Below are 27,795 nucleotides of genomic sequence, written 5' to 3'. Positions count from 1 at the left end.
GGTTAGGCCCCTGATTGTGTGGGCATGGCATGCGCATGCACAGGGTTGTGAACACTGGTATTTTTGAGGGGAGGAGGTGGGGATGTTAAGATGACGCCTGTAAATGTGACTACGTGTGACAGTGTGCATGGTGGGGAGGGGTGTCCGCCAGCGTGTGTGTGAAGGGGGGCCCTGTGTTGGTGTGTGTGTATGGCAGTGGGTGGGCCCTAAAAGTAGGCAGGTGGGGTGTTGCACCCCGAGCGGCATGTCACAGGGTGTGTGTACACCGGGGTTCGTATAGCAAAGTCATTGTGTCCATAGTGGACAATTAGGGGGTTAGCATGTGTTATGAGGGTGCATCAGGCTATGCCGGGGGGGTGGTGTAGCATGGAGGGCCTAGTGGGTGTCAGTACGTTTGGATTTGCAGCGTGTGCCGGTGCGCGATGGGGTATTGTACGAACATCCACGTCCAGGTATGCGTATGTGCGGTGGGTGTTATTTGGGTGGGGGGCGTGTGTGTAGCACCTGCAAGCCGGGCCTTCCTGGGTACCTGTCGCATGCGGCCTCCAGTGCCTGACCCCTGTCACCACCCTCTGCTTGCCCCTGCAGGAGCCACCGCCCCTGACCATGTAGATGCCAGCTCCAGGGAGCAGCATGGGCCCCGCTGAATGGAGACTCCTGGGTCTACAGCCCTGAGCCCCTCCGGCCCCTGGACCTTGCCCCACGCCCGGGGACGCCCCTCAGAGCCCACCGCCGCTGTCGCCAGCCCACCTCGGCTGCCCCCTGGAGTCAGCTGCCAGGAGCCACAGCCGTCCAGTGAGGTTGTGCTGCGGACAGCCACGCGGAGCCATCGCCTGGCCGCCTCCTGTCCAGCACTGACCCTCGGGCCCACCCCGAGCGGGGACTGCGGCAGACATGGGTGACATGACCAACAGTGACTTTTACTCCAAAAACCAAAGAAATGAGTCGAGCCATGGGGGCGAGTTTGGGTGCACGATGGAGGAGCTGCGCTCCCTCATGGAGCTGCGGGGCACCGAGGCCGTGGTCAAGATCAAGGAGACCTACGGGGACACTGACACCATCTGCCGGCGCCTCAAAACCTCACCTGTCGAAGGTAGGTGCACAAGGCTCAAACACGGGGTTTGAATTCGGGGCTCAGTCAGACCCTGGGCTCCCTTATCCAGGCCCCAGGAACCCCCTCGTCTGGGCTTGAGCATGGAACCAATGATTCAATTCCAGCTCCCCAGCCCCTGCTGCTGGGCTGGGTCATGTCCAACTCATCCAAATCCAGACTCTGACTGGGGATCCCTAGGTCTCTGGGGCAGCCGTGGAGCTGCTGGGAAGACAGGGCAGGCAGGAAGATGGGCTGTCACGGGAAAGGTGACAGATGCCCTTGTGTGTCTTGCCCTGGAGATGGGCATGGGGCTTTCTTACGACTGCCAAAATGAGCAGGCCTGCGATCTCCAGACAGGGAAGGTTTCAGCTTTCTGGAGGGGACCAAAGCCATGTCATCTGCCACAAGGCAGAGAGGAAAGGCACCAGCCCAACTTGGGCACCAGAGCTCAGAGTTTGGGTTCCATCCCCACAGTTACCTTCCCCTCACCAGGAAGAAGAAGAGTTCCCTAAATAAAACCCAAAAGCACAGGTGTGAGGTACTCTGCCCTGGCACTCCCAGTCCTGCAACTTTGTGCAAAGAAGCTGCACTGAGCCTCAGTTTCTTCCTCTGGAGAATGGGGCCAGTACCTACCTCACAGTGCCTAGTGGAAGGCTGAGCATACAGTAGGTGCTCAATATGTGGCAGCCATTATTATTCTAAAGAGAGTGGATGACAACCCCTCCACCAGGCATAGACCACAGCCTGGGAGGCAGGCAGCATTTTCAAGTCTCATCCCCACTGACAGACAAGAAACCTTTGGCTAGAGGTCCCTCCTACTCCATCTCCTAACTCCAGCCCCCATGCCCTGGGCACTGCTGGGCACTAACCCTGAAATGCATTTCCTGCAGAGGCTGCCTGTGGACCTAGCTGCTCAGCCAGGGCCAGCAGTCCATTGCTGTGCCGGCACCCACTGTGCCCTGCGGCGCCGGGGGTCAGTGTCCCTCTTCGTCTGGGGCCCTCTTCTCTTGGGTCAGGAGGAAAAGCTAAGACTGGTCCTTCTTCCCACATTTGCTGCTGTCTCTGATGTTTTGCCCACCTTGCTGAGTCTGGGCAGAAGTTTAGAAACACCTTTTTCTTTTTTGATATTGTTTGGTTTTGTTTTGGCGGGGAGGGTGGAAATAGGGGAAGCGTCGTTTCTTCCCTGCGTGATTCTAGCTCAGGGCTTGAGAACAGCCACGTGTGGCCCTGAGATGGGAGTGGGCTCAGCCTGGGGGGCTCCTGGGCCCCGGCCTCATGTGAACACCAATCTGTGGCATAATGGCCCATGCTCACCTCCACCATCAGTTTGGCACACCTGACCTGCTAGGAGGCAGGGTTGTCCCAATGGTCTTTGCCTTTTGAATGGGACCAGGAGATTCTCTTGAGTCAGGAATTCTTAAGTGTCTCTGGACCCCAGACTCTGTGGAGAACCTGATGGAAGCTATGGCCTCTCCCTGCAGAAAAATAGTCAACTGTGTGCAACAGCGTGGTCCACGCTACCAGCGTGTTCGCAGAGCCCCTCAAAGCCAGGCCCTGGACCCCAGGTTAAGAAATCCGCCCTCCCCTCCCACCTGACAGGCTCGGGGACCTGGGAAATCGAGTGGCTCATGGCCACGCTCCAGCGCTGGGGACAACAGGTGTGCACCTGAGGGCAGGAATCCTGTCCTGCTCCTCTCTGAACATCCAGCACCCAGCCTGGCGCCTGGCACAGAGGAGGGTGGATAACTGACCCATAAAACCCTGAGATGTGGCCACTGAGTCCCCAGCCCACAGAGAGCAGCTCTCAGACGGCTGAGCAGCCAGAACAGCAGATAATCCAGACCAAGTGCAGCAAGGACCCCAGGGATCGAGGAGAAATGAGATGGGTGGGCAGTGGAGGTTAGGGAAGGCTACCTGGAGGAGGAGGTGTTTGAACTTGGCTATGGAGGGAAGAGAAAGGAAAGCATGTGATGTGGCACAGAGCGACATTTCTTAGATAGAATTCCCCAGACCGCTGATGTGCTGCAAGAAGTTACATGAAAAGAAAAATAAAGGAGTCTTTGTTTTCTCATCTGTAAATTGGAAACGATAATGACAGCTCTGACTGTTGCTCTGTTGCCTGTCAGCTGTGTGCCTTTGAGGCTTTTGTCTGACCTCTCTGGGCCTTGGTTTTCTAATATTTCATGAGCATCAAGTGAGATCTCTCATGGGAAAGGTCCCTGAGAAGGAGGAAAGCCCATAGTAGGATAAACCAGAGCCCCTGCTGCATTGATCCCCTGAAGGATTTCCCAGGGTGCAGATGGAGCTGAAAGAGGTTTGGGGAAGGACAGAGGAGCGTAATGCTACTCTTGGACTTGGACTTGGACAACTTGGGTTCAAATCCCAGCTGTGTCATTTAACAGCTGTGTGATTCTGTGCAAGTTACTCAGCCTCTCTGTGCCTTAGTTTCCTCATCCGAAAAATGGGATAATAATAGTGACTACCTCATAGGGTTGTGGTGAGGCTAAAGTGAAGTAGCTTAGTACCCCGCCTACCAGGCACACAAACAGCACTGTGTGTTAGGATTCAGCCCCAGAGACTAAACGCCTCCATTTCCCCATCAGTAACATGGGTTTTGAACATTGAGTGAGATCAGGCCAAGTTCCCAGCATAGAAGTCCTCAATCAACATCAGCTTTTGTTGTTTCCAATATGATTATCACTACTCTGGAAGAAGCAGGCACGTTCTCCGGAAACGGTGGAATCTGACTCTTCTGGGACACTGGCCAGTGTCCGAGCTGGTGCTACACGTTTTACTAGGCTGTTCTGCATCCTTATCACCCACATTCCTGGAAGCAGGTGGTGTTACCCGTTTCACAGATGGGAAGCATGAGGGCTCAAGGTCACCACCATGGCTCACATCAGCGCAGACTTCGAACACAGCTGTGTCAGACACCACAGCCAGGTGTGCCCTCAGCCCCCAGCCACGCGCATGTACCTAGGAACAGTCCTGCGAAGGTGCCCTCTGTCTGCCAAGGGTCTGAGGAGGGTGGAGCCACCAGGGCACTTTTCGTTTTCCCTCTCATGCTCAGCATTTGTCCTGCCCTGTTTAGCCCTCTTCTGACTCAGAGAAATGCTTGGCCTCCAGCCCCCAACTTCAAAGCCCTGTGGTCTGGAGGTGTCCCAGCTCCAACCTGTTCCAGGGTCCCAGGTTGGCCATTCCCGACACCCCCTGCCCTAGTCTGCTGACGTCAGCAGGGAGCAGCCTCTGAGTCACACTCCCGGAAACTGCTCCAGGCCACGCATAACTTAGCCTTCCTGTTCACATCCAGCTAATTTTAGGCAAAAAGATCTCTGCAAGTGATAGAGGGGATCTGAAGCCATAGAAATCAACTCCCACCCGGGGCACCACCTGCTGCCCGCACAGGCCATGAGCTCAGCGCCCATGGTCTGGCAGTGTTGGATATTTCACTGGGCCATTGAGTGCCATTGCTTTCCTCTCCCACTGCTGGTTCTCTTCCATTCTGGTAATGCCCCTCCCTTCGTGCCCTCCACTGCTCCCTTCTTTTCACACCTGTCCAGCCTAGGACAGTAGAGCCCCTGAGACCCAGGTTTGAATCCTGACTGGCTTACTCCTCAAGGGACACTGGGAGAGTTCAGTGAATCCTCTCTGAGCCTCAGTTGTCTTATCTGTAAAATGGGCATAATAACACTACCTACCTCACAGGATGATGTGAGAAATAAATCAGGTCATCCACATGAAGGGCTTAGTGCTGTGTGGCAGTCCCTAGACACTTACAAAATGATGTTTGTTATCATTGTTATTATTATACCCAAGTATCTCTTTTTAAAAAAAAATCATGCTCTGGCCCCATCCCTGTACAAAAATTAGGCAATTAAATAAGATGGTGCCCAACAAAGGGTCAATGTGCTATCAGAGGAGGCTTCCCAGAGGAGGTGGCTTCGCATTGTCTGGAAAGATGGGTAGTGGGTGTTGGGGTGGCCTGTGAGCCCTGAGGCAGGAGCTGATTGTCATTCTCCACTGTGTCCCAGCACCTGCTGCAGTGCCTGGGACTCAAAAAGCATCAGCAGAATGAAGGAAGGGAAGGAGAAAGAAGAGGTGCGGGTGCTCAGTGCCCCTCTCTGTGTAGTATGGAAGGCTGCAGCGTGGGGACAGGACACAGGATACCCTGCGTCACCCAGAGAACACTTAGCTTCGGTTCCCGGGAGCCCGGAGTGGCAGTGCCCTGAGCCACTCACTCGGCATGCATGGCTCTCGTCCTTCACTCCTGACCCTGCACCACCGGCTGTCAGCAGGGGCAGCTCAAGAGGCCCTGCTGGGCGCTCCCTGCATTGCATATTTCATGGTGGGGGAGAAAGGGGACAAAGAAGACAGGGCAGCCGCAGGGTAAGGTGGGAACCGGATACATCGGAGTGTTGTGAAATGGAACCTCCAGTTAATTTTGTATGAATCCTATGGCCTGCCCAAGTCGGGGAGAGAGAGGGGCTTAGGGAGGACAGGAGAGCAGATCGTGGGAGATGGTACCCCATGTGGCATGAACACGATGATGAACGAGACACCCCTCAGACCTGGCAGGGCCCACATTGCGCAGAGCCACCATTGCGCAGGCACGGGGCAGGGGGGAGGGGCACGAAGGCAGCGAAGGGGGTCTCCTGTTTGTCACTGTGACGCTCTATTTCCCCGTGTGCTCCGTCTCCCCAGGTATCTCTGGAGCCCTGAGAGGTCAACAGGGAAAGTGAGGCAGACACAGCTGTAGCAGTGTTGCAGGCAGGGTGGAGCTGGGGGGCCACTCAGACACAGGGTCCACGCAGGGAATTTATACCTGGCCAGAGATGAGGGAGGACACCTCCCCCCACCAGCCCCTCCCCACCCCCATCTTCATGTGAAGCAGCCCAGGACGATGTCAGGTGTGAGGCCTGGAGGAGCAAAGCTCCTCCAGGTATTTAAGAGGCTGAGGTAACCAACCACCTTCTCAAATACATGCAGGGGTGGAGGAGGGCCAGGTGTGAAGCCTGGGGCGGCTTTCCAGCCTTGCCTCTGTCACTAAGTAGGTTCATGACCTCAGGCAAGATATTTAGACTGATAACTTCAGCTTTCTCATCTGTAGAATGGGAATTGTGCTACTTCACTTTCTGCCGTTTGGAGATAGTGAGTTGAAAGTGCTTTGAAGGTTTTCTACCAAACAATCATCATCTTCCACTGAGTATTTCTATCTATTAGGATTCTATTTGATAGAAACCCATCTCAAACTGGCTTATGCAAAAAGGGGATTTTCTGGCTTGTGCAACTGAGAAGTCCAGGGATTGTTCTGGCCTCAGGCATGGCTGGATCCAGGGCCGCCAGTGCTGAGGAGCGCTTTGTCCATCCCTCTCCTGCTCTCTTCCACCTCCACCGTCCTCTGTATTGGCTTCATTCTCGGGCAGGCCTTCACCCCGTGAGGCCCCCAGCAGCCAAAGGCACCTCTTTCTCAGGGTTTCCCCCCTACTGGGTCACCTGAAGCCACTCTTGAACTAATCCCTGTGGCCAGAGGATGGAATAGGCTGATAGGCCAGACCAGGTCATGTGCTCACCCCAGAGGGGTGTGGTCCTACTATGTGCAGGGGAGGTATGGAGGAAAAGCAGGCATGCTGCATGCCCTTGAGGATGGGGAGAAAGGAGAGAATTGAGGAGGCAGGATTCAGGAGCACCAAATCTGGAGTGATCGTAATGACACTGTTAATAATTACACCAGGGAAGCAGGCAGAAGCTGGGTCCGTCCGGGTGGACGGGGGTCTACGACTAGTGTCCCACCAGTGAAGGGGCCAACTCTGTGTAATGGTCAAGTCCTGGCTCCATTCTTATCCAGCTGTGGAACATTGGGCCAGTTATCTAACCTCTCTGTGCCTCAGTTTCCTCATCTGTGCCATGAGATTACAACAGTACCTCTTTCACAGGGTCGCTGTGAGGATCAGAGTAACATGTGTCAAGTGCTCAGTGCATGGCACATGGCAGGTGCTGTCTCAGTGTCAGCTGGGGACTCTGGGTGACTTGAAGGGACAGGTTGGGTTTAAATTAGTGGAGAAGAAAGAGGCAGCTTATCAGGGCAGATAATGGGCTTAAGCAACACACGTGAGTCTATGGGTTTCAAAAAATGAGCGCCGTATTTGATTTGCAATGCTTATATTCCCTCCCCAGCCCCCAGCGCCACTGGGAAAAATAAATCCCTTAGAAGCACAGCTTTCTGCGAAAGTCCGATGAATCAAGTGTAGATGCTTTCCAGAATGCCACCCGCACATCTTTCTGAATCATCAATAAAATAAACCCACGTGTTGATTGATACGTGCTCTCCATCTTCCCAGGCTGGGGCAGCGGCGTCTATGCTGGGCAAACGGTTCTGCAGGCCTGGGGAGAATGCAGAACAGTTAGAGAAAGGGCCTGACCTGCCACTGACAGGGGGCTCCTGGGGGGTTCCAGCAGGACCAGAGGGACTGCACCTTCCTTGACCGATGCTGCTTGGCTTGGCCAGTGCTTCATCATGAGGCACCCAGAGGGGGCGTGGAGGATATGGGGTGGGGGGAGCATTTCAGGTAGGCCTCTCACTAGGCGGACCCACCATCCAAAAAGCCTGCATCCCAAAGCCACCTAGTGGCTGTAATTGACTGTGAGCAAACTTATCAGGGCCAGGTCCTTCCTTATATGGGCCTCACAGCAGCCCTGTGTGCAGGAAACCAAAGCTTAGGGAGGAAGATGGCCCTGATTTTTACTCTGAAGGCACCTTTGCTTTACAGAATGAATATGCCCTAAATGCTAAGGGCCTACTGTGTGCTCAGAAAAGAGAAGGAGTGGGAAGAGCACTGACTTGAGTTCCAGCTTACCCTCAGGGCCCTTGAGCAAGTCACTCCATCCCTCTGAGCCTCAGTTTCCCCATCTGTAAATGGTATGATAAGAATGCCCACCTTCCAGAACCAATGGATACAGGTGTTCAAGATTGTCCCATTTTTCCCCTGTTTCTGTCGTACTGAGCGGAGATGTAAGCTGACGCACATTCACGCATTGAACAAATGTGTGTTGTGCGCCTGCTATGCACAGACTTGGGCCACATTGTTCCTCTGGATTCCGTATGCTCCTCAGGCAGTATCTGTGTGACGTGGCTGAACATGGGACAGGTGGGAGGCCGGGACAGGGCAGCCTCCCAGGACATTCCCTCTTGGTCCAGGACGGAGGAACCCCTTCCTGACCCCCTTCTGCTCCAGAGCTCCCTAAAGATTCCCTGGAAAGGGGGGTGCAGAGCTGGGTTGTAAATCCCCCAGCCCTGAAGACTCTTTCCAGTCTAGCTGTGCTAGGGCTGCCAGCTGTGACCCCAGTTCCAGCTGTGATTCCAGGTACAGCTGTGATACACAGTCCAGCTGTGACCCCAGTTCCAGCTGTGATACCAGGTACAGCTGTGATACACGGTTCAGCTGTGACCCCAGCTGTGATACCAGGTACAGCTGTGATACACGGTTCAGCTGTGACCCCAGTTCCAGCTGTGATACCAGGTACAGCTGTGATACACGGTCCAGCTGTGACCCCAGTTCCAGCTGTGATACCAGGTACAGCTGTGATACACGGTCCAGCTGTGACCCCAGTTCCAGCTGTGATTCCAGGTACAGCTGTGATACACAGTTCAGCTGTGACCCCAGCTGTGATACCAGGTACAGCTGTGATACACGGTTCAGCTGTGACCCCAGTTCCCGCAGTGATACCAGGTACAGCTGTGATACACAGTCCAGCTGTGACCCCAGTTCCAGCTGTGATACCAGGTACAGCTGTGATACATGGTTCAGCTGTGACCCCAGTTCCAGCTGTGATACCAGGTACAGCTGTGATACACGGTTCAGCTGTGACCCCAGCTGTGATACCAGGTACAGCTGTGATACATGGTCCAGCTGTGACCCCAGTTCCAGCTGTGATACCAGGTACAGCTGTGAAACACGGTCCAGCTGTGACCCCAATTCCAGCTGTGATACCAGGTACAGCTGTGATACACAGTTCAGCTGTGACCCCAGCTGTGATACCAGGTACAGCTGTGATACACAGTTCAGCTGTGACCCCAGCTGTGATACCAGGTACAGCTGTGATACACGGTCCAGCTGTGACCCCAGTTCCAGCTGTGATACCAGGTACAGCTGTGATACACGGTCCAGCTGTGACCCCAGTTCCAGCTGTGATACCAGGTACAGCTGTGATACACAGTTCAGCTGTGACCCCAGCTGTGATACCAGGTACAGCTGTGATACACGGTTCAGCTGGGACCCCAGTTCCAGCTGTGATACCAGGTACAGCTGTGATACACGGTTCAGCTGTGACCCCAGTTCCAGCTGTGATGCCAGGTACAGCTGTGATACATGGTTCAGCTGTGACCCCAGAGACTCATTAACACGTACTGAGTGCTCACAGAAGGCCAGCTCTTCTGCTGAGGCTTCACGGCATCACCTCATTTAATCCACACAAACCCCTGTGAAACAGAAACTGTTTGTATCCCAGCTTTCCGATGAGGAAATCGGGGCTCAGGGCACCACCGCTAACAAGGGACCCAGCCAGGACTGGTACCCAGACAGGCTGGCTGCCGAACGTGCCCTGAATCTACTGCCTCCTGTTGACAAGAGTAGCTCTACAGCAAGGGGGAGTGAGCTTCCGGGCAAAGGAGGGAGCAGTCTCTGCCTGACTGGAGACAGAGTCAGGAGAGGCCTCCTCTGAGCCAGGTGTCAAAGGGCGGGGAGCAGTTGAGCACACAGCGATGGGGAAGAGAGCACGTTCTTAATGAGAGGAGCACCTGAGCAAAGGCCCTGGGGTTGGAGCCGGGACATGCACGGGGAGAAGTGAGGGATTCATCGTGCCTGGAGCCTAGGATGTATCTCAAAGGACAGAGGACTCCAGCCCACGGACTATGGATTGATTTTTGTAGGCTGGGTTTTAGCTGGTGTGTTCATGCAGTGTGTGCAGACTGTCAGCCTGGTGATTGTGTTTCTGTTTGTCTATGCTGTGCTGTCCGCGTGAGTGTGAAATGGGCCGTGAGCTCCATGAGGGCGAGGCGTGAGTACAGCTCTGCTTCAGGGGCTGAGGAGCCAAAGACCTCGCTGAAGGCAGAGAGACTGCGGTTTGGGTGAGGTGGTTCTGATACTAGGTTCCCTGGGGTTCCCTGGAGGTGCCCCAGGGCACAGGGAGATGCTGAGTGGGGGGCTCTGGCCTTTCTGCTCCACCATGTAACAGAGCAGCTCTTTTTTTTTTTTTCTAATTTGTTTTGCATGGTAAAGCATCTGTTGAGATTTTTTTTTTAAACAAAGAATTTTTTAAAAAGAAAAAAAAAATTGAAAACCTCTGGTACTAGAGAAAGCTACTGAACTGTAGTGTCTAAAAGCCTGGGTTGGAGCTCAGGTTCTATAAATTCTCAGTGCCTTGGTTTTTACATCTGTAAAATGGAGTGGGTAATATCCAGCCCCCAGGGTCCATACCGGTCTCTGGATTAAACGAGAAAACACACTCAGAGAGCCTGGCCCACAGTGGGGCCTCGGGAGGTTCATCTTGCAGCCACTCCACCCTAACCACGTTCTGGCCTCGTGCGTGGACCACCCACCTGTGTTAGAGGACACACGGGGCTGCTAAGCCTCAAGTGGGGACCAATCTGACTCTTCCCCCTGTTGACTGAGACATCTCCAAGCCCCACCGCCGATGAAGAGGGCAGGTCTAGGAGTCTCTGGGGCTCCTCCAGGTCCTCAGGAACCACCGCCCCGCCAAGAGCAGTACAGACATCAAACTGGCCAAAGGGTGACTAACTCAGAGCCAGCCCCCAGATCCCTCTTCCCTTGAAAGACTATAACTTCATATCCTTAGGGTGTAGCTGAGGCCCCACCCCAGCCCTGGCCGGGGCAGTGCCCTCAGCCCCTTGCCCCAAGCCCCCGCCCAGCTTCCCTACCAGGCGGCTTCAGAGTCCTGCCCACACTGGCTTCCAAAGACCCATGGGGGGGTTCCCATGCAATAGGTCTGCCCTGGACACCAGTCTCTGGTTACTTCACCTCCCTGAGTCTCAGTTTCCTCATCTGTCAAGTGGGCTGAGGGGGGAGAGAGGCTGCTCGGTAACCACAGGCTACACCGTGTCTGGCGTTAGGGCGACCTCAGTTGTCCACCCAGCCCAGGTCCCACAAAGCGCAAGAGAGCTGAGGCCACCTGTCCCTGCAGGCCTGCCTGTCACACGAGAGGCCCCCACAGGGCAGGTGAGTTACTTATACAGGCCCCCCCCTCTCCCCACAGCGATTATCTTACTCCTCCTGGCACAATCCTGGCCCTGCTGTGGTTTCAGACACACAGTTATTTATAGTCAGTGGAAATTAGGGCCTCTGCAGATGGTTCCCTCGTACCCACCTGCCAGTGTCAGCCTCCACCCCAAAGGGAGGCCCCCTAGAAATTTCTATGGCCCCAGCAAATGACCCCAGGGACCATTTCTGAGCAGAGAAGACTCAGAGGCTCTTTCTACAGGATAACTTTGGAGAAGATGCCAGAGAGTTGAGAAGCAGAAGTGAGCCCTTCCCATGGGAGGATCTGGGAGGGCTGCATGGAGAAGGCCGTATTTGAGCAAGATGCTGAGAGATAGGCAGGGTTTGCAGTGGAGAAGGACACTCCACGTAGAGGGAAAAGTGTAGACAAAGGCACAGAGGCAAAGAAGGTTATGTAAAAGGAAGAGCCGATCATTCTGTTTGGTTATGGCTTGAAGGAGGGAACCACAGCAGTAGTGGTAATAATTAAGAGTAACTGAGCATTGTAGATGCTCCAGACACTGTTCTAAGAGTTTTACGCACATCATCACCTCATTTGATCCTCCTGACAACCCTATGGAGTAGGTGCTAGTAGTATCCCCATTTTTACAAATAAAGAACCTGAGGCACAGAGAAATTAAATCACTTGCCCGTGGTCACACAGCTAATGAGTGGAATTCCAGAGTCCATACTAGGACTCCAAATGTTAAGGCACAAAGTTTGGGCTTAAATTAAGAGGCAGAAGGGAGGCCTTGAAGGTTCTCGAGCAGAGGAGCAGTGCGGCTAGGACGATTGGTCTGGGAACCGTGAGTATGGGTTGGATGGGGAGATACCCCAGGAAATAAAGCCAGTGAGGAGGGAAGGGCAGGCATCCAAAAGAGAGGGCTGGACCCAGCCGGGGATGGTGATGAAGAGGAGGGTGCACCATACAGCAGGACATAGCCTGTGATAGACGGTCAAGGGCGAGAGTGTCATGCAGACTCGGTTTCCAAGACAGCAGCTGGCCGCTTGTGGTGGAGACGGGCCAGCAAGGAGAGGAGCAAGGCTGGGGTGAAATGAGAGGTCTCTGCTGGGCACTGTGCATCCTCAGGGCCCGGGGGATAGGAAGGCAGGCCCGGAGGCAGAACATCTAGATGACAAAGACACCTACAGAGAAGTCCTGTCTCTGCTAACAAGTCCCAAATCTGCATGGGGGGAAGGCAGAGATCTGGGCCTGTGCTGTTCACTGCTGTATACTAGTGCCTGGAACAGTGCCCGGCAGAGAGTACAGTCAATAAACGTGCAGGAATGAATTCACCTGGGGTGCTCCTCAAGCACAGGTCCTTAGGGAACACCAGCTGCTAAGGGAGCAGGCAACCAGCAAAGCAGGAGAAGTCAGAGATGTAGAAGGAGAGTGTCACCTGCAGGTAGGGTGTGATCAGGGTGTCTGACACTGGATAGGCAATCAGTTAGTAAGGGTTGCCAGGAGGGGTCCAAGGAGGATAATGAAGGATTAATAGCCCCAGGGACAGGCTGCTGCATGAGATCTTGGGAAACCTCTGCTGGACAAAATACAGTAAGTCCCCTACATACGAACATTCAAGTTGCAAACTTTCAAAGATGTGAACGTGCCCCTGTATGCCAGCTGTTGTACTGTACTACTGTAATTTTCAAGGTACTGTACTGTAAGATTAAAAACTTTTTATTTTTTGTTTTTTATGTATTATTTGTGTGAAAAGTGTTATAAACCTATTACAGTACAGTACTATACAGCTAAGTGTGTTAGTTGGGTACCTAGGCTAACTTTGTCGGACTTACAAACAAATTGGGCTTACGAATGCACTCTCAGAATGGAACTTGTTCATATGTAGGGGACTTACTGTAGCAGAATAGAACATTCCCTGGGGCTGCCCCGACACTCAGCAGCTCAGTCGGGTCAAGGCAGATGGGACAATAGCCTGAGGGACTCGCAAACCCGTGGGACCACAGGTCTGGAGTGGCTCTCAGGGAACATCTCAGCCAGCAATCCCAGGGTGCACTGAGGCCCAGGAGGGAAGGGACCTGCCCAGGTGTACCGTGGATGAGGTCCTGACCCAGGGCCGGGGCCCCCGAGTCGTCCCTGCACATGGTGAAGGGGGCAGACGTCCCTCTTCCCTGCCCCCATTGCAGCCTCCTCACCTCCCCGCAAAACCTCAGCTCTCATTCATCCCTGCCCTGCTGCTATATACATTTCCAGGGGCCGCCATGACGAAGGACCACAAACTGAGTGGCTTAAAAAACAGAAACGTATTGTCTCACCATTCTGAAGACTGGAAGTCTGAGATCGAGGTGTCGGCAGGGTTGGTTCCTTCTGAGGGCTGTGAGGGAAGGGTCTGTCCCAGGCTTCTCTTCTTACCTTGTAGGTGATCGTCCTCTCCCTGTGTCTTCACATTGTCTTCCCTCTGTGTGTGTCTGTCTCTGACTGCAAATTTCCTCTACGTAAGGACACCAGTCATACTGGAGTAGGGCTCACCCTCAAGACCTCATCTTAACTTAGCAACTACTCACCTCTGCAGTGACTCTATATGGTCACATTCTGAGGTTCTGCGGCTTAGGACTTCAGCATATGGACTGGGGCGGGGGGCGTAATCCACCCAGAACGTTCTCCCTTGAGACAATCACTTCTATGCTTGGAGCCACGGTTTCTCTCCTGTAAAGTGGGGATGTACAGGGGGACAGATGAGGACTGTGGTGAGGGCAGACGAGCTCCCTTCCATGTGAACACGTATGTCTCCGAGAGCCCATCACACAGTGGGCATTAGGAAGCAGCGATACAGCCTAAGCGTTCAGCAGCAGGCGTCCTGGGTCTGATCCCAGCTGTGCCGCTTACTTACCAGCTGTGTTGTGCGAAGCAAATGACTTGACCTCTCAGAACCTGTCTACTCATCTGTGAAACAGTACTTGCTTGTGATCCGTTGTAGGGAACAAATGAGCTGCTGTGAGTAAGAACACACAGTTCAGTGCAGGAAGCCTGCAGGGAACGGAAACTGCCATTATTGTTATTATTGTTATCACTATCATCATCATTATTTACATATTATAGGTTCAAGACGCTGAGGCCCAGAGAGGGAAAGATCTTGCCCAAGCTCAACAGCCGTCTGGCACAAAACCAAATGAGAACTCAGGTCTCCTGACCCGCAGTCCCAGCTTTTTTTAACCACATCCCTGTGTGATATTTTTTTAAAGTAATTCCTGAATGCCTAACATTAGGAAAGCAATTAAGCCACCTTCAGCTTCTCCATGTGCCTGATGGAACAATGTGGGAAATTGTTGTTACAGAGAACAAGAAGCAGTGTGGATGAGGCTCGTGATATAGTGCAGTGTGAAAAAAGCAGGGTGTAGCATGGTACATGGCAACAACTCCATAGAAACAGATGCAAGGAAAAAAGGCTGAAAAGAAACATCCAGAAAGTGCCGGGGTTGTGGTTACGGGTGAGATTAGGGGTGATGGTTTTTCTCTCAGCTTCTCCTTCTGCACTGCTGGGGATGTTCTAAGGTGGGTCAGCTAAGGCATGCTGGTTGTAAGCAACAGAAGCCATCTGGGCAGCATACTGCAGATCTGAGGGCAGAACAGATCCCCCTGTGTCAGAGCAGAGGCTGGAAAACCGAGGGAAATTGGGACGTGCAGGAATGGGTGGCAGGACTGACAGAACAAATGCGTCCTTGGGGAATGTGGGCGGGGGTGGGGGGGGTGGAACCTGCTCCAGCTGTCTTGGGTCCTTGTATTGCTCAAGATTCCAGGCAGCACTGTGCTGGCAGACGTTTAACATGCAGCCCTCTGGGTTGGGAGGGTGTCCTCGTGTGTAGTGTGTGCTAATTTCCACGGTGGCTGCCCTGGGAGACAAGCATTTTCAGCCTCCCATCTCATAATAAAGAAACTGAGACTCAGAGAGGGCTCGCGTGGGGTTGCACAGTGAGTGGGTGACAGTTGGGACTTGTCCTTGGGTCTCCTCACTTTCCCGGTCCTGTGCCCCTTGCCCCACCTCTTTCCTTGCTGGGATGTGTTTGGAGGAATCACAGTGTCAGAAAAAGAGCTCCCTAGTCTATTAGAAGCTGGAGCTGTGAGCTGGGAGAGAGCCAAGTCCCAAGAAACCACTGAGTATTCATTGAGAAAAAGTGGTCACCAAACTGTTCCAATCCCAGAGAAGGAGGCATGTGGGGAAATCCTGGGCAAGCCCCACTGAAGGAAAAAAAAAAAAAAAAAAAAATATATATATATATATATATATATATATATATATATATATATCCCTGCAGAGGCAAACTGTAGAGTGCAGAGGGTAGCTTTGTAAAATACCACATTTTGGCTCAACTCCTAAAGGGCCAAAGTGTTTTCCTTCCACTTGATAGAGGCAGCTATAGGATATCTGGTGAGTGGGCAGGCACCATCCTAGACTTTTGTATCTTAAGCTTCCTGAGGACAAGGGCAGTCTCATTTGCCTCTGAAACCTCAGCACCTAGCGGGGATTCTGCATAAATGAAAATATGAGTGATGGTGACATGTGTAAGCATGCTAAGGGCTCCCTAGTCCACCTGCCCCAGCCAGAACCCTCAGCCCAGCTCAGCTTGAGCATCACGGAGATACCAGAAAATCTAACCCTGGCCAAAGCTGCCAGCAATGTCTCCACCACCTCCCGGTACATGCACCAGGCCAGCTTCCCTGCATTCCCACTGTTTCCTTACCTGAAAAGGTATGTCCTTTTCAACCCCACCTAGAGGTCAGGTCCCGGGGGGAGGGTGCCAGCCGGGAGAGGCTGTGATCTAACAGAGATGCATGTCCTGCTGCCCCCTTGCCAGCCTCAAGGACGCATGAGCTGGCACGAAGCTGCCAGCATCCTCTTGAAGTCCTGGGAGATCTAATTACCCAGACAAGGGGAAAGTGTTGAGTGAGTGAACGCTGGGGTTTGGAATAATCCGTTTTCTGACTGCTGCAGTTAATGTGAGGCCAGGCTGCAAAAGTGTCCCTGTGATATTCTGACAATGGGCTTCCGGGACAGCTGGCTGTTTGATCTGGAACTGCCAGCTTTTCTGTCTCCCCCAAAGGTTTCCTAAATTGTCCTAACAATTACCATCTCGGGGAGCCAGCCGTGTTTCTGGCTTCGGCACAGTAACAAAGAAAGTGCAGCCACGATGTGGGAGGCTGATGGAGACCAGCCTTGGGGCTGCAGTGAGTTCCAGCCCCGAGGTTTCATTCTGAGCACTGGAGGATGGTGGGGATTGGGGAACGTGCCTTTTATGTATGGCATCTCTTTTCAATATTGTTACCATTTTAGAGATGAGGAAACTGAGGTACCGTGTGCCAAGGTCATTTGCCAACAGGTTGCAGAGGTGACATCCGAACCCAGGCCCACCTGGCCCAAGTCCCCACTCTTCAGTGTGTTCTAGACGCCCTCAGATCTTAGATGTTTTTTTCCTATCTGCGGGTATTGCAATTTCAGAGCCTCTTGGGACACGTCCTGCCAGCTCTGTCCTGAAGTTTTGTCCCTGAAAAGTGCCAGGGATGATGATTTCATGCTAGCGTGTTTCTCAGTTAATGGATATTTTTACCTTCTGCTGTAAATATCTAAGAAAGAATTGCCTCCAGTCGATGCTGGACCAAGTAGTACAGAGTTGGAAGGTGTCAGCAGAAAAACCTAGAGTGGAACAAAAGGCTAGAAGTTCCCAAGCACCTATTAAGCTCCAGGCATCAGAAAGCTCTTTCATTTGTTCATTCTTTCATTCATTCATTCAGTAGATGTTTCTTGAACACTTACTATGTGCTGGACATAGTTCTAGGCCCTGGGGATAGATACAGCAGCGAATGAACCCAAAAATGTTACTGGCCTTGTGGGGCTTGTGTTTGAGTGTGGGTGGCAAGAAAAAAAGCCAAGTAAATGGAAAAATAATTGAGATCATCCATTGTAATAAGGGCTCTGGAGGAAATAAGCAAGGGCCTGGGGAGTAATAACAGAGAGATGTCTGAGATCCTGGGATCGGGAGGCAGAGAGGACCTGGAGAACGAAAGGAAGGCTGCCCTGTGGAATGAGGGGAAGTGTGGACAGAGGCTTGGAGTGGGGGCCTGAGGGCAAGTCAGCGAGGGCTGGACAACCACAGGAGCTGCAGGAAGGCTGCGGGGTTTCCTCTCAAGTGGGGCAGCTGCCGGAGAGCTGAGAACAGGAGAGGGACATGATAACGTTATCTCGTTCATTCTCGCCAGGCCCTACAGAGCAGGTACCAAATCCGCACTCCAGAAGGTGAGGAGAGACCAAGGCACTGAGTGGATACGGCTCAGCCAGGGCGGAGGTGGTGACAGGGCCACTTTTTAAACCCAGACCTGGCTGAGGGTCTCTGCATCGCCCAGCCAGCCAGGGGTCAGCATGGCCAGAAACCCAGCTCTGGTCTCCTAGCACAGTGCCCTGTCCCCAAAGGTCTTGCTGCTTTGTTCTGTTCCTTTTGGTTTTGTTGCTGGGCCACGGGCTGAACAGAACTCAATGGAGTGTGATTTGAGGGTTCATCGGAAACATTTTGTTTCCCTGTATGATTACAAGCCGAGGCAGAGATGTGTGTTGCTGGTTGCTAGGCAACCAGGTGTGACCCAGTGAGTGGTGGGGGCGATGATTCTTCCCAGACAGCAGTGGCAGGTCCACCCGCCCTCCCCTCTCCGTAACCCCTCAAGATCCAGACCCTCCCAGCCAGGCAGGAGAACCCCAGGGACTCATGATGAGGGGGACAAAATGCAAAGTAAGTGCTAACAGGAGAGGGTGACAACTCCAAACAAACATGAAATGAGTTCAGGCCCACAGGAAAAATAAAGAGAAGGACCTATGTAGGGAAAGCCCTTTATGACCATAATAGTGGCCCACACTTTTACCTTGTGCCAAATACTGTTCTAAGCCCATTAACAAACATTAACTCAGTGTATCTTTGCAGCAAGCCTATGAGGCAGTTACTATCAAAATCCCCATTTTACAGATGGGAAAACTGAAGCACCTGGGGGTTAACCTACCCATCCTGTAAGTGGCAGAGGCAGGCAGTCCAGCCCCAAGCCCAGTACCAAAGCAAATGGGTGGATGGCCTGTCTGAGAGATCAGATTGGGGGTCAGCGAGGAGAAATAGAACACATGAGAGATTTACTCAAAAACTGAAGTTGAATCAGTTCAGCTCGTATTGGGGCCCTACTGTGTGCTGGATAGTTTGCCTTATACAGAAATGAGGTAAAGATCTGGAGCTGGTGGAAAGGGAGTGGTGGCAAATAGACCCAAGCAGGCCATCGGAATATTTACCAGGGTGTGGTGGGTACTATGAGAGAAGAGAAAGATGCTGGGAGAGGGTGGCGTTGAGGCAGACCCCAGAGGGAAGGAGACAGACTCAGGCCTGGAAAAGGAACCAAAGGTAGAAGGAGAGGCATTTCAGGTGGCACTTTATCACCTGGAATTAGAATGAATTTTTTAGGTGTCTGTCCCCACCCCAGACTGCGAGCTCCTCAAAGCAGGAATAACATGGGCATTAAGGGAACTAATAACCTGGGCGGGGTTGTGAATTTCACATACCTTGGACTGGACTTATCTACCACAGGAAAACAGGACTGCATCAGCACCTGCAGGATTTGAAGCTGCAGGGAAAGTATTGATTTTTGTGTCCTTAGGAGACAATACATATATGACATTTTGGATGCAGTGATGGAATGTTTATTTAATAAATATGTGAACAAAGAAGAAAGGGGAATAAAAGAATGAATAATCCCACTACTGGGCATATACCCTGAGAAAACCATAGTTCAGAAAGAGTCATGTACCACAATGTTCATTGCAGCTCAATTTACAATAGCCAGGACATGGAAGCAACCTACGTGTCCATCGACAGGTGAATGGATAAAGAAGATGTGGCACATATATACAATGGAATATTACCCAGCCATAAAAAAATGAAATTGAGTTATTTGTAGTGAGGTGGATGGACCTAAAGACTGTCATACAGAGTGAAGTGAGTCAGAAAGAGAAAAACAAATACTGTAGGCTAACACATATATATGGAAACTAAAAAAAAAAAAAATGGTTCTGAAGAATGTAGGGGCAGGACAGGAATAAAGACACAGATGTAGAGAATGGACTTGAGGACACGGGGAGGGGGAAGGGTAAGCTGAGACAAAGTGAGAGAGTGGCATGGACATATATACACTACCAAATGTAAAATAGATAGCTAGTGGGAAGCAGCTGCATAGCACAGGGAAATCAGCTCGGTGCTTTGTGACCATCTAGAGAGATGGGATAAAGAGGGTGGGAGGGAGACACAAGAGGGAGGGGATATGGGGATATATGTATACGTATAGCTGATTCACTTTGTTATACAGCAGAAACTAACACACCATTGTAAAGCAATTATACTCCAATAAAGATGTTAAAAAAAAAAGTGAATGAATGAATGAGAGAGAGAGATTAGTCTTAACTGTTCAACAGGGGATGTTAGACACTACTTGTTGAACATTTAGAGCCATTGCGACTTCCAGAGTGGGGAAATAAATGTCTAATGGACACTTAAGGGGGATCAGAGCAGCATTCACTGTGGGTCAGAGGGTGGTGGTTCTGGGAGGGAGATCCGCCAAGGAGCCATTGCAGAAAGGGCCAAATGAGAGACGCTAGGGTCCCGAACTCAGGTGATGACCTCAAGAGTAAACAAGAAAGGTCAAACCCAAGAAATCCCAGGGAGGCTGGTCCGTATGGTCTGAAGGAGGGATAGATTTGAAGGAAACAAAGAGCTTGGTCTTAGACCTCCTGAATTGGAGATGTAAATAAAACAACCAGGTGGGGCTACCTTGTGGGCCCCTTAACATCTTGGCCCAGGGATTGAAAGAGAAAGAGGACAGGATGAGCGACACCGTGAATACCTGAAACACAAGCCCCCACATCCTGAACCCACATCTGTGGCAGACATCACTAATCAATCTCCATGCTCAGACTCCTCAAATTCAACTCCAGGTAACCCCTGCTAATCAATCACAGTTGACTTGCAAGATGAAACTTATTTGTGGCCCCTGTCCTAGGGGTGGCAAGGGGAGCCTTCAGATTGGACCACTCTCTGAAAGCCAGAACAGAAGAAGAAAGGGGCTGATGAAGGAGCAGAGGTGGGAACAGGGAGGCCTCGAAGTTAAGGTCAGGTATAAACCACCTGAGGTCCAGATCAGAACCATAAATTTTCCGTCTGTAAGAAAGACTTTAAAGGCTTACAGAGTTTAAACACTTAAACTCCTTTTTTTTTTAACATCTTTATTGGAGTATAATTGTTTTACAATGGTGTGTTAGTTTCTGCTGTATAACAAAGTGAATCAGCTATGTATATATATACGTATATCCCCATATCCCCTCCCTCTTGCATCTCCCTCCCACTCTCCCTATCCCACCCCTCTAGGTGGACACAAAGCACCGAGCTGATTTCCCTGTGCTATGCAGCTGCTTCCCACTAGCTATCTGTTTTACATTTGGTAGTGTATATATGTCCATGCCACTCTCTCACTTCATCCCAGCTTACCCTTCCCCCTCCCCGTGTCCTCAAGTCCATTCTCTACATCTGTATCTTTATTCCTGTCCTGCCCCTACGTTCTTCAGAACCTTTTTTTTTTTTTTTTAGTTTCCATATATATGTGTTAGCCTACAGTATTTGTTTTTCTCTTTCCAACTTACTCCACTGTGTATGACAATCTTTAGGTCCATCCACCTCACTACAAATAACTCAATTTCATTTTTTTTATGGCTGAGTAGTATTCCATTGTATATATGTGCCACATCTTCTTTATCCATTCACCTGTCGATGGACACGTAGGTTGCTTCCATGTCCTGGCTATTGTAAATTGAGCTGCAATGAACATTGTGGTACACGACTCTTTTTGAATTATGGTTTTCTCAGGGTATATGCCCAGTAGTGGGATCGCTGGGTTGTGTGGTAGTTCTATCTTTATAAACACTTAAACTCTTTAAGAGTTTTTTTTTTAAGGAACCCTTTTTTTTTTATTCTTTTTTATCCACTCTGTATATCTTTTTTTTTTTTAATCAGTCATCAGTTTTATACATATCAGTGTATACATGTCAATCCCAATCGCCCAATTCAGCACACCACCATCCCCACCCCACCGTGGTTTTTCCCGCTTAGTGTCCATACGTTTGTTCTCTACATCTGTGTCTCAACTTCTGCCCTGCAAACCGGTTCATCTGTACCATTTTTCTAGGTTCCACATACATGCGTTAATATATGATATTTGTTTTTCTCTTTCTGACTTACTTCACTCTGTATGACAGTCTCTAGATCCATCCACATCTCAAGAAATGACTCAATTTCATTCCTTTTTATGGCTGAGTAATATTCCATTGTATATATGTACCACAACTTCTTTATCCATTCGTCTGTCGATGGGCATTTAGGTTGCTTCCATGACCTGGCTATTGTAAATAGTGCTGCAGTGAACATTGGGGTGCATGTGTCTTTTTGAATTATGGTTTTCTCTGGGTATATGCCCAGTAGTGGGATTACTGGGTCATATGGTAGTTCTATTTTTAGTTCTTTAAGGAACCTCCATATTGTTCTCCATAGTGGCTGTATCAATTTACATTCCCACCAACAGTGCAAGAGGGTTCCCTTTTCTCCACACCCTCTCCAGCATTTGTTGTTTGTAGATTTTCTGATGATGCCCATTCTAACTGGTATGAGGTGATACCTCACTGTAGTTTTGATTTGCATTTCTCTAATAATTAGTGATGTTGAGCATCTTTTCATGTGCTTCTTGGCCATCTGTATGTCTTCTTTGGAGAAATGTCTATTTAGGTCTTCCGCCCATTTTTAGATTGGGTTGTTTGTTTCTTTAATATTGAGCTGAATGAGCTGTTTATATATTTTGGAGATTAATCCTTTGTCAGTTGATTCGTTTGCAAAGATTTTCTCCCATTCTGAGGGTTGTCTTTTCGTCTTGTTTATGGTTTAAGGAACCCTTTTTTAAGCAAAATCACTCAGCTATTATTATTCATTCATTCCAGTTAGTGAAAAAGCATCCATTCTTATGAAGAATAATATTCTGAGGGTACAGTTTGATAACTTTCCTGAGAAGCCTAACTATTCTCAACTGACTTCAGTTTTATTGTTCGGTGAAGACTCTAGGGAGCGTGCTTCTCTCCTACTGTGGGCTCTGTGGCCTGCCCGCCATTCATGCCACGCCTGTTTCATGAGCACTTACTATGTGCTGGGCTCTATTCGAAGTAACAGGACAGTCTCCACCATGGAGCTTACAGCCTGGCAAACTAGGGCAAGAGCTGGCCTCAGAGCCATCTATGGCTTCACGGGTGACTGGCCCCGGCGACCCTTCCTCCTTCACAGCCAGCTTAACAGCTAGAAAAAAGAGAGAGTGTTCTGTCACCTTCCAGTTATCAAGAAAGCATGATAGTTGACCTGCCAGCATCCCTGCCCCCAACCTGGCAGGAGCAGGGGCATGGCTGGTCAGCAGAGTAACCGTCCCTCCACCCCCAGAGGAGGGTGGACTCACCTCCCAGCAGGACCAGCACCGCGGGGCGGGCCGGGGACCTGTGGGCCCTCAAGCCTCACAAGAACCAGGTTCCTAAAAGCAGGCACACAGAACTTCTCTAGCGCTCAGAGTTAGCAAAACTACAGAAACAGCTTGCTAAAGGAGGCGCCCTGTCCCAAAGCAACGCACTTCTAAATAAAACACTTCAGAGAGAATGTGGCAGGTTTCTAGAGAGAGACATCACTGGGTTTTGCCGCTAATCAGGAGATGGATGTGGTGACGACCATGTCTGCTCCAGCTGGAGTCCCTGAGTGTGTTTTCCCGGCGGTCACCGTGCTCTTGGTATTCGCGTGAGCCTGGGTCCATGAAGCATCTTTATCAAGCCCACTGCTGCACCCGCCACCATGCCAGGCCCCTGAGTGAGGGGACGGGAAGTGCCCTGCCCCTGAAATGAAAGCGGTGCTGACCCTTCTCTGTTGCACGGGCAGCGACAGAGGTGGCCTTTGTCAAGTTACTGGAGAGACACACAAAACATTTAACTACAAAAGAACGCCCAGCAGTGTGCAGCGAAGCATCAACATCAGTGATAGATTCCTGGTGCAAACGCTTAGCTGGTCCCGAAAGAGCCTGTGTCACAGAGCACAGCCTACATCGTAGAACAGCAGGGGAATGGGGTCTTGGCATCTCGAGACCTGGTTTCTAGTCCTGGTTATGCTGCTAATGGCTTCATGCGCTCGAACAAGTCACTTCACCTCCCCAAGCCTCAGTTTCCTCCTCCATGGAGTGTGCAAAGGCTATTGGCTTCTGTAGTTGAAATCCTTTAACCTGTACATGTAGGGAATAATTCTCAATGCACACACTATACTAAGCACTCTATGCCAGGCATTGCCTCACATAACCTTCTCATCAGCCCTCTGGGGTCTGTAGGATCTCCCCTTTTTATAGCCCAAGAGGCCCAGAGAAGGTGAGTGACTTGTCGCAGGTCACACAGCTGTGGAAAGTGGTACAGCCAGAGCCATGGTTAGTTGTTGGAGTCTGTGACCACACAGTTCTAAGCCCAGAGGATCCAAATTAAGTGCATATCTCACCTGCCCCTGGAAGATTATGAGGCCGTGTATGGCAACAGCACTACACAGTTAGGCCCCCAGGTGGGTGTAGAAAAGCCAGGGAGGGTGGGAAGTGACATTTCTGCTCACCAGTGTGTGACTGGTGCTTGGTGGGATGCTGGTGCAGGGAGGTGCACAGTCACAGTTTACTGAATGAATAAATGAATGAACGAACGAACGAATGAGGCCACACACGTACTAGTTCAGAACAGGACTCAAGCCGGCTTCCCTGGGTTCAGTTCTAGCTCTGTCACTTCCTAGTTGTGTGTAAAATGGGGTGATAATAGCATCTCCTGCAAGGAGCCACTTGGAGGATTAAATGAGTTTGTACATGTGAACGCAGTTAGCACAGAACCTGGCACGGAGTAAACACTAAGTGTTGCCTGTGATGATGGTGAGGACGAGTGATTTAACCAGAGGGTTGCGTATCTATGTTGTGACTGAGCATTAGAGCTATTGCCCCAAGTGTTTTCACAGCCAGTGATCCCCCCTCCCTTCTTCTCCCCCTTTCTTGCTCCCTCCCCCTCTCTCTCCCCTCCCTCTGTTTTTCCTCCACAAGCACACAGTGAGTGTTTCCTGTGTGTCAGCCATAACCGAGGACACAAAATGAAATGACACAGGTCTTGCCTTTCAGGAGCTCAAAATTAAGTAATCGCAGGAGTCAGTTAAAATACCACTTAATACCGCCATAAAAAAAAACGAAATTGAGTTATTTGTAGTGAGGTCGATGGACACAGAGTCTGTCATACAGAGCGAAGTAAGTCAGAAAGAGAAAAACAAATACCATATGCTAACACATATATATGGACTCTAAAAAAAAAACAAAAAAGGTTCTGAAGAACCTAGGGGCAGAACAGGAATAAAGACGCAGACATAGAGGGTGGACTTGGGGACATGGGGAGGGGAAGGGGTGGACTGGGACGGGATGAGAGAGTGGCATGGACTTATGAATACTGCCAAGTGTGAAATGGATAGCTAGTGGGAAGCAGCCGCATAGCACGGGAGATCAGCTCGGTGCTTTGTGACCACCTAGAGGGGTGGGATAGGGAGGGTGGGAGGGAGACGCAAGAGGGAGGAGATATGGGGATATATGTATACGTATAGCTGATTCACATTGTTATACAGCAGAGGCTGGCACACCATGGTAAAGCAATTATACTCCAATAAAGATGTTAAAAAAACAAACAAAAAATAAATAATAAAATACAAAGTACAAAATGTTCAGCCTTAAGGGTACAAATAGCATGATTTCAGAGAAGGGATAAATTACAATAAAAATATAGAACTGTCAAAAATAAAATACCACTTAATAACTCCCGTGGGGGATGAGCAGTGTAGAGGGGCCACTAGATCAGAGCGGGGCCAGTCAGGGGTGGCTTCCTGAGGAAGGCACAGTGACCCATCCCAGGAGGAGGAGGGCCAGAAGGGCGGCCAGGCAGGCAAACGGCCAGGCAGAGAGAGCGCAGGCGCACTGGAGGTAGAGCAAGAGGAGATAAGAGGTTTTCCACCAAAGTGACATCATCGGTGGGCACCCTGTGCCCGGTGTGCCTCCGCACAGGGCAGGCTCGCCCCCTCCCCCGGTTGGCAGCACCTCCGCTGAGTGCGGGGACACAGGCTGACGGAGCAGCCTTACAAGGCCCCTCGTAAAAGCTCAATGGTTTTATGAATGGATGATACGGTTACAAGACAAGTGTGCAGGAGGATCTCGGAATTTTTGAGCAAGCAGGGCCCTCAGAGGGCTAATCCCAGCCCCTCAGTTGCGAGGAAGCAGAGGCCCAGCGAGGTCACATGGCCAGAGATTGGAGGAAAATCAAGATGGGATGCCAGACCCCCGGCTTTCTCACGTGCTGACTCCCCAGCGACCTGTCTTTGTTTGGGTTCCCCAAAAGCAGTGTGAGTCGAGGATGGGGTGCAGGTAGCGTGTCTGGGATACATCTCAGGAGTGAGAGAGCAAGGAGAGGAAAGCAGGGAAGAGAGAAATGCCGATGGGAGGTGTGCTGGTGAGCTGGCTACTGCTGCGGGCAATGGGGGCTCAGCCCCGCTGGACCTTTGCAGGGAGTGTGTGGGATGCACCTCAGAATTGTCCCTCTAAGGGTGCAAGCCTGGGGCATCTGACTCCCAGCTCCCGCTGGGTGTGGTCTGGGTAACTGCCGGCACTTCTGGGCCCTCTGCTTGGGGACACCCAGTGAACACCCAGCTACAGGAAGAGCCCTGAAGCAGAAGACAAATTCGGGGGGGGCACATGGGGGTACGGCCAGTGTGCTCCAGAGCTGCCCACCACGGCTGCAGCTTAGAGTCACAGAGGACCAAGGGGCTGTGGCCCTGGACACAAAAACAAATGTCACAGCTCCTTAGCAGATAATAATAGTACCAATAATGATTTCCATTCATCAAGGTATTTCCCTGCACCAAGTGCAATGCTGCGTGCATTATGTACATCACCCGAGGAAATAGGTACCAGTTATCCCCCTCGCACAGATGAGGAAACCAAGGTCCAGGACTGTTTATGTAAATAACTTGGTTAAGGTCCTATAGCTAGAAAGTGACAAAGCCAGAATTCAAACTCAGGTCTACCTGATTCCACAGACCTCCTTAAGCTTCCAGCCATACAGCCTTTCAGGTGCTCAGAACCTGCCAGGTGACCCAAGTGCAAGGAGCATGTCAGGGTTCAAGGCTCTGAAACATTCCTCTTCAGAGGAGGGAGAGTGCGGCTGTGGATGGTCCAGAGTGCGGATCCCTGAGCTCTCAAGGATTCACCTTGGGGAGAGTCACTCTCTCCCCTCTCTGTGCCTCAGTTTCCTCATCTGTAAAATGGGGCTATTCATGATGCCTTTCCAGCCTCCCTCATGAGGATCAGCCTGGTTGGAAGAGCTTGCACTGGTTACATATGGTGAAGAGACCCAGGTTCATGTTCTGGGGGTCATGATACAGTGGTTCAGACGTAGACTCTAGATTCAGACAGATTTGGAGTTGCCCTCCGGAGGATAGGTTTCTTGACATCCCCATGCCTCAGTTTCCCCATCTGTAAAATGGGGATAACAAAATGCCATCAGAGGGAAAACATGAGTATTATCACTGTTTTGAGGTTTAGGTATGCGAACTCAGGTCGGTCCCTGAACCTCTGTGAACCACGGTTTCCTCATCTGCAACATGGACCTCTTAACACACGCTCTGCAGAGTCGAGAGGCCCAGACAAGATCAGGGATGAGGACTCATTTCCTAAAACTTTTACAAGGGAGTTACTCTCTGCTTTCTGGGGTCTTCATGGGTGAAAACTGTCACACCACCGTCCTCCTCCCCTGCTCCCATCTCTCCCATCCCCCCCAGAATTCTTTCATCCTGAGACAGACTCTTATTTCTAAGAGACGCCTCCTGGTCCTCAATAAAGCTGCCTTTTTGAAGAGTAGGAGAAGCTACTATCACAGAAACGAAGGCCTCTTCTTTCCTGGTGTTTATGTCAGATACTGGATCTCACCAACAGTTTCCCCCAGTAACTTCAGGCACCTCCCTAAGTGTGAGGGATGCCGCAGGGTGAGGCTGAGGCTGGACATGGGTGTTTCCCCAACAAGTCCTTTTGTGGAGATCTGGTTCGAGGCTTCTCCATCCCTCTCATCAGCAAGAAAGACAGACGAGACCACCGCCTTGGACACAGGAGGAGACCCTGAGTATCTCCCCTGCCCCCCAACCCCGGCCTCAGCCTGAAAATACCTCAGAGCAGACATTGCTTTGGAGTTAAGTATTGCGCCCTCCTCACCTCCTTTCTTCCTATGCACCTGTTTATTGAACAGCTAGTGTGTATCAGACCAAGACAGATGCAGGCCCTGC

The 27,795-nt window shown here is 51.1% G+C and overlaps 1 protein-coding gene across 10 annotated transcripts in view; it reads left to right on the top strand.

The window, feature by feature from the left end:
• Positions 1-27,795, top strand: part of ATP2B2 (ATPase plasma membrane Ca2+ transporting 2) — a 358,026-nt gene that overhangs the window by 242,177 nt on the left and 88,054 nt on the right. For all 10 annotated transcript variants that reach the window (XM_036869343.1, XM_036869344.1, XM_036869348.1 and 7 more), the window contains one exon: positions 589-1,093. In XM_036869343.1, the coding sequence (XP_036725238.1) occupies positions 895-1,093 (199 nt within the window). In that variant the 5' untranslated portion in view covers positions 589-894. The remainder of the gene's footprint in view (positions 1-588; positions 1,094-27,795) is intronic.

Source organism: Balaenoptera musculus, chromosome 11, assembly GCF_009873245.2.
Source record: "Balaenoptera musculus isolate JJ_BM4_2016_0621 chromosome 11, mBalMus1.pri.v3, whole genome shotgun sequence".
Taxonomy (NCBI): Eukaryota; Metazoa; Chordata; class Mammalia; order Artiodactyla; family Balaenopteridae; genus Balaenoptera; species Balaenoptera musculus.
Note: the sequence above shows the minus strand (reverse complement) of the source record. Positions and strands in the feature narration are given on the sequence as shown.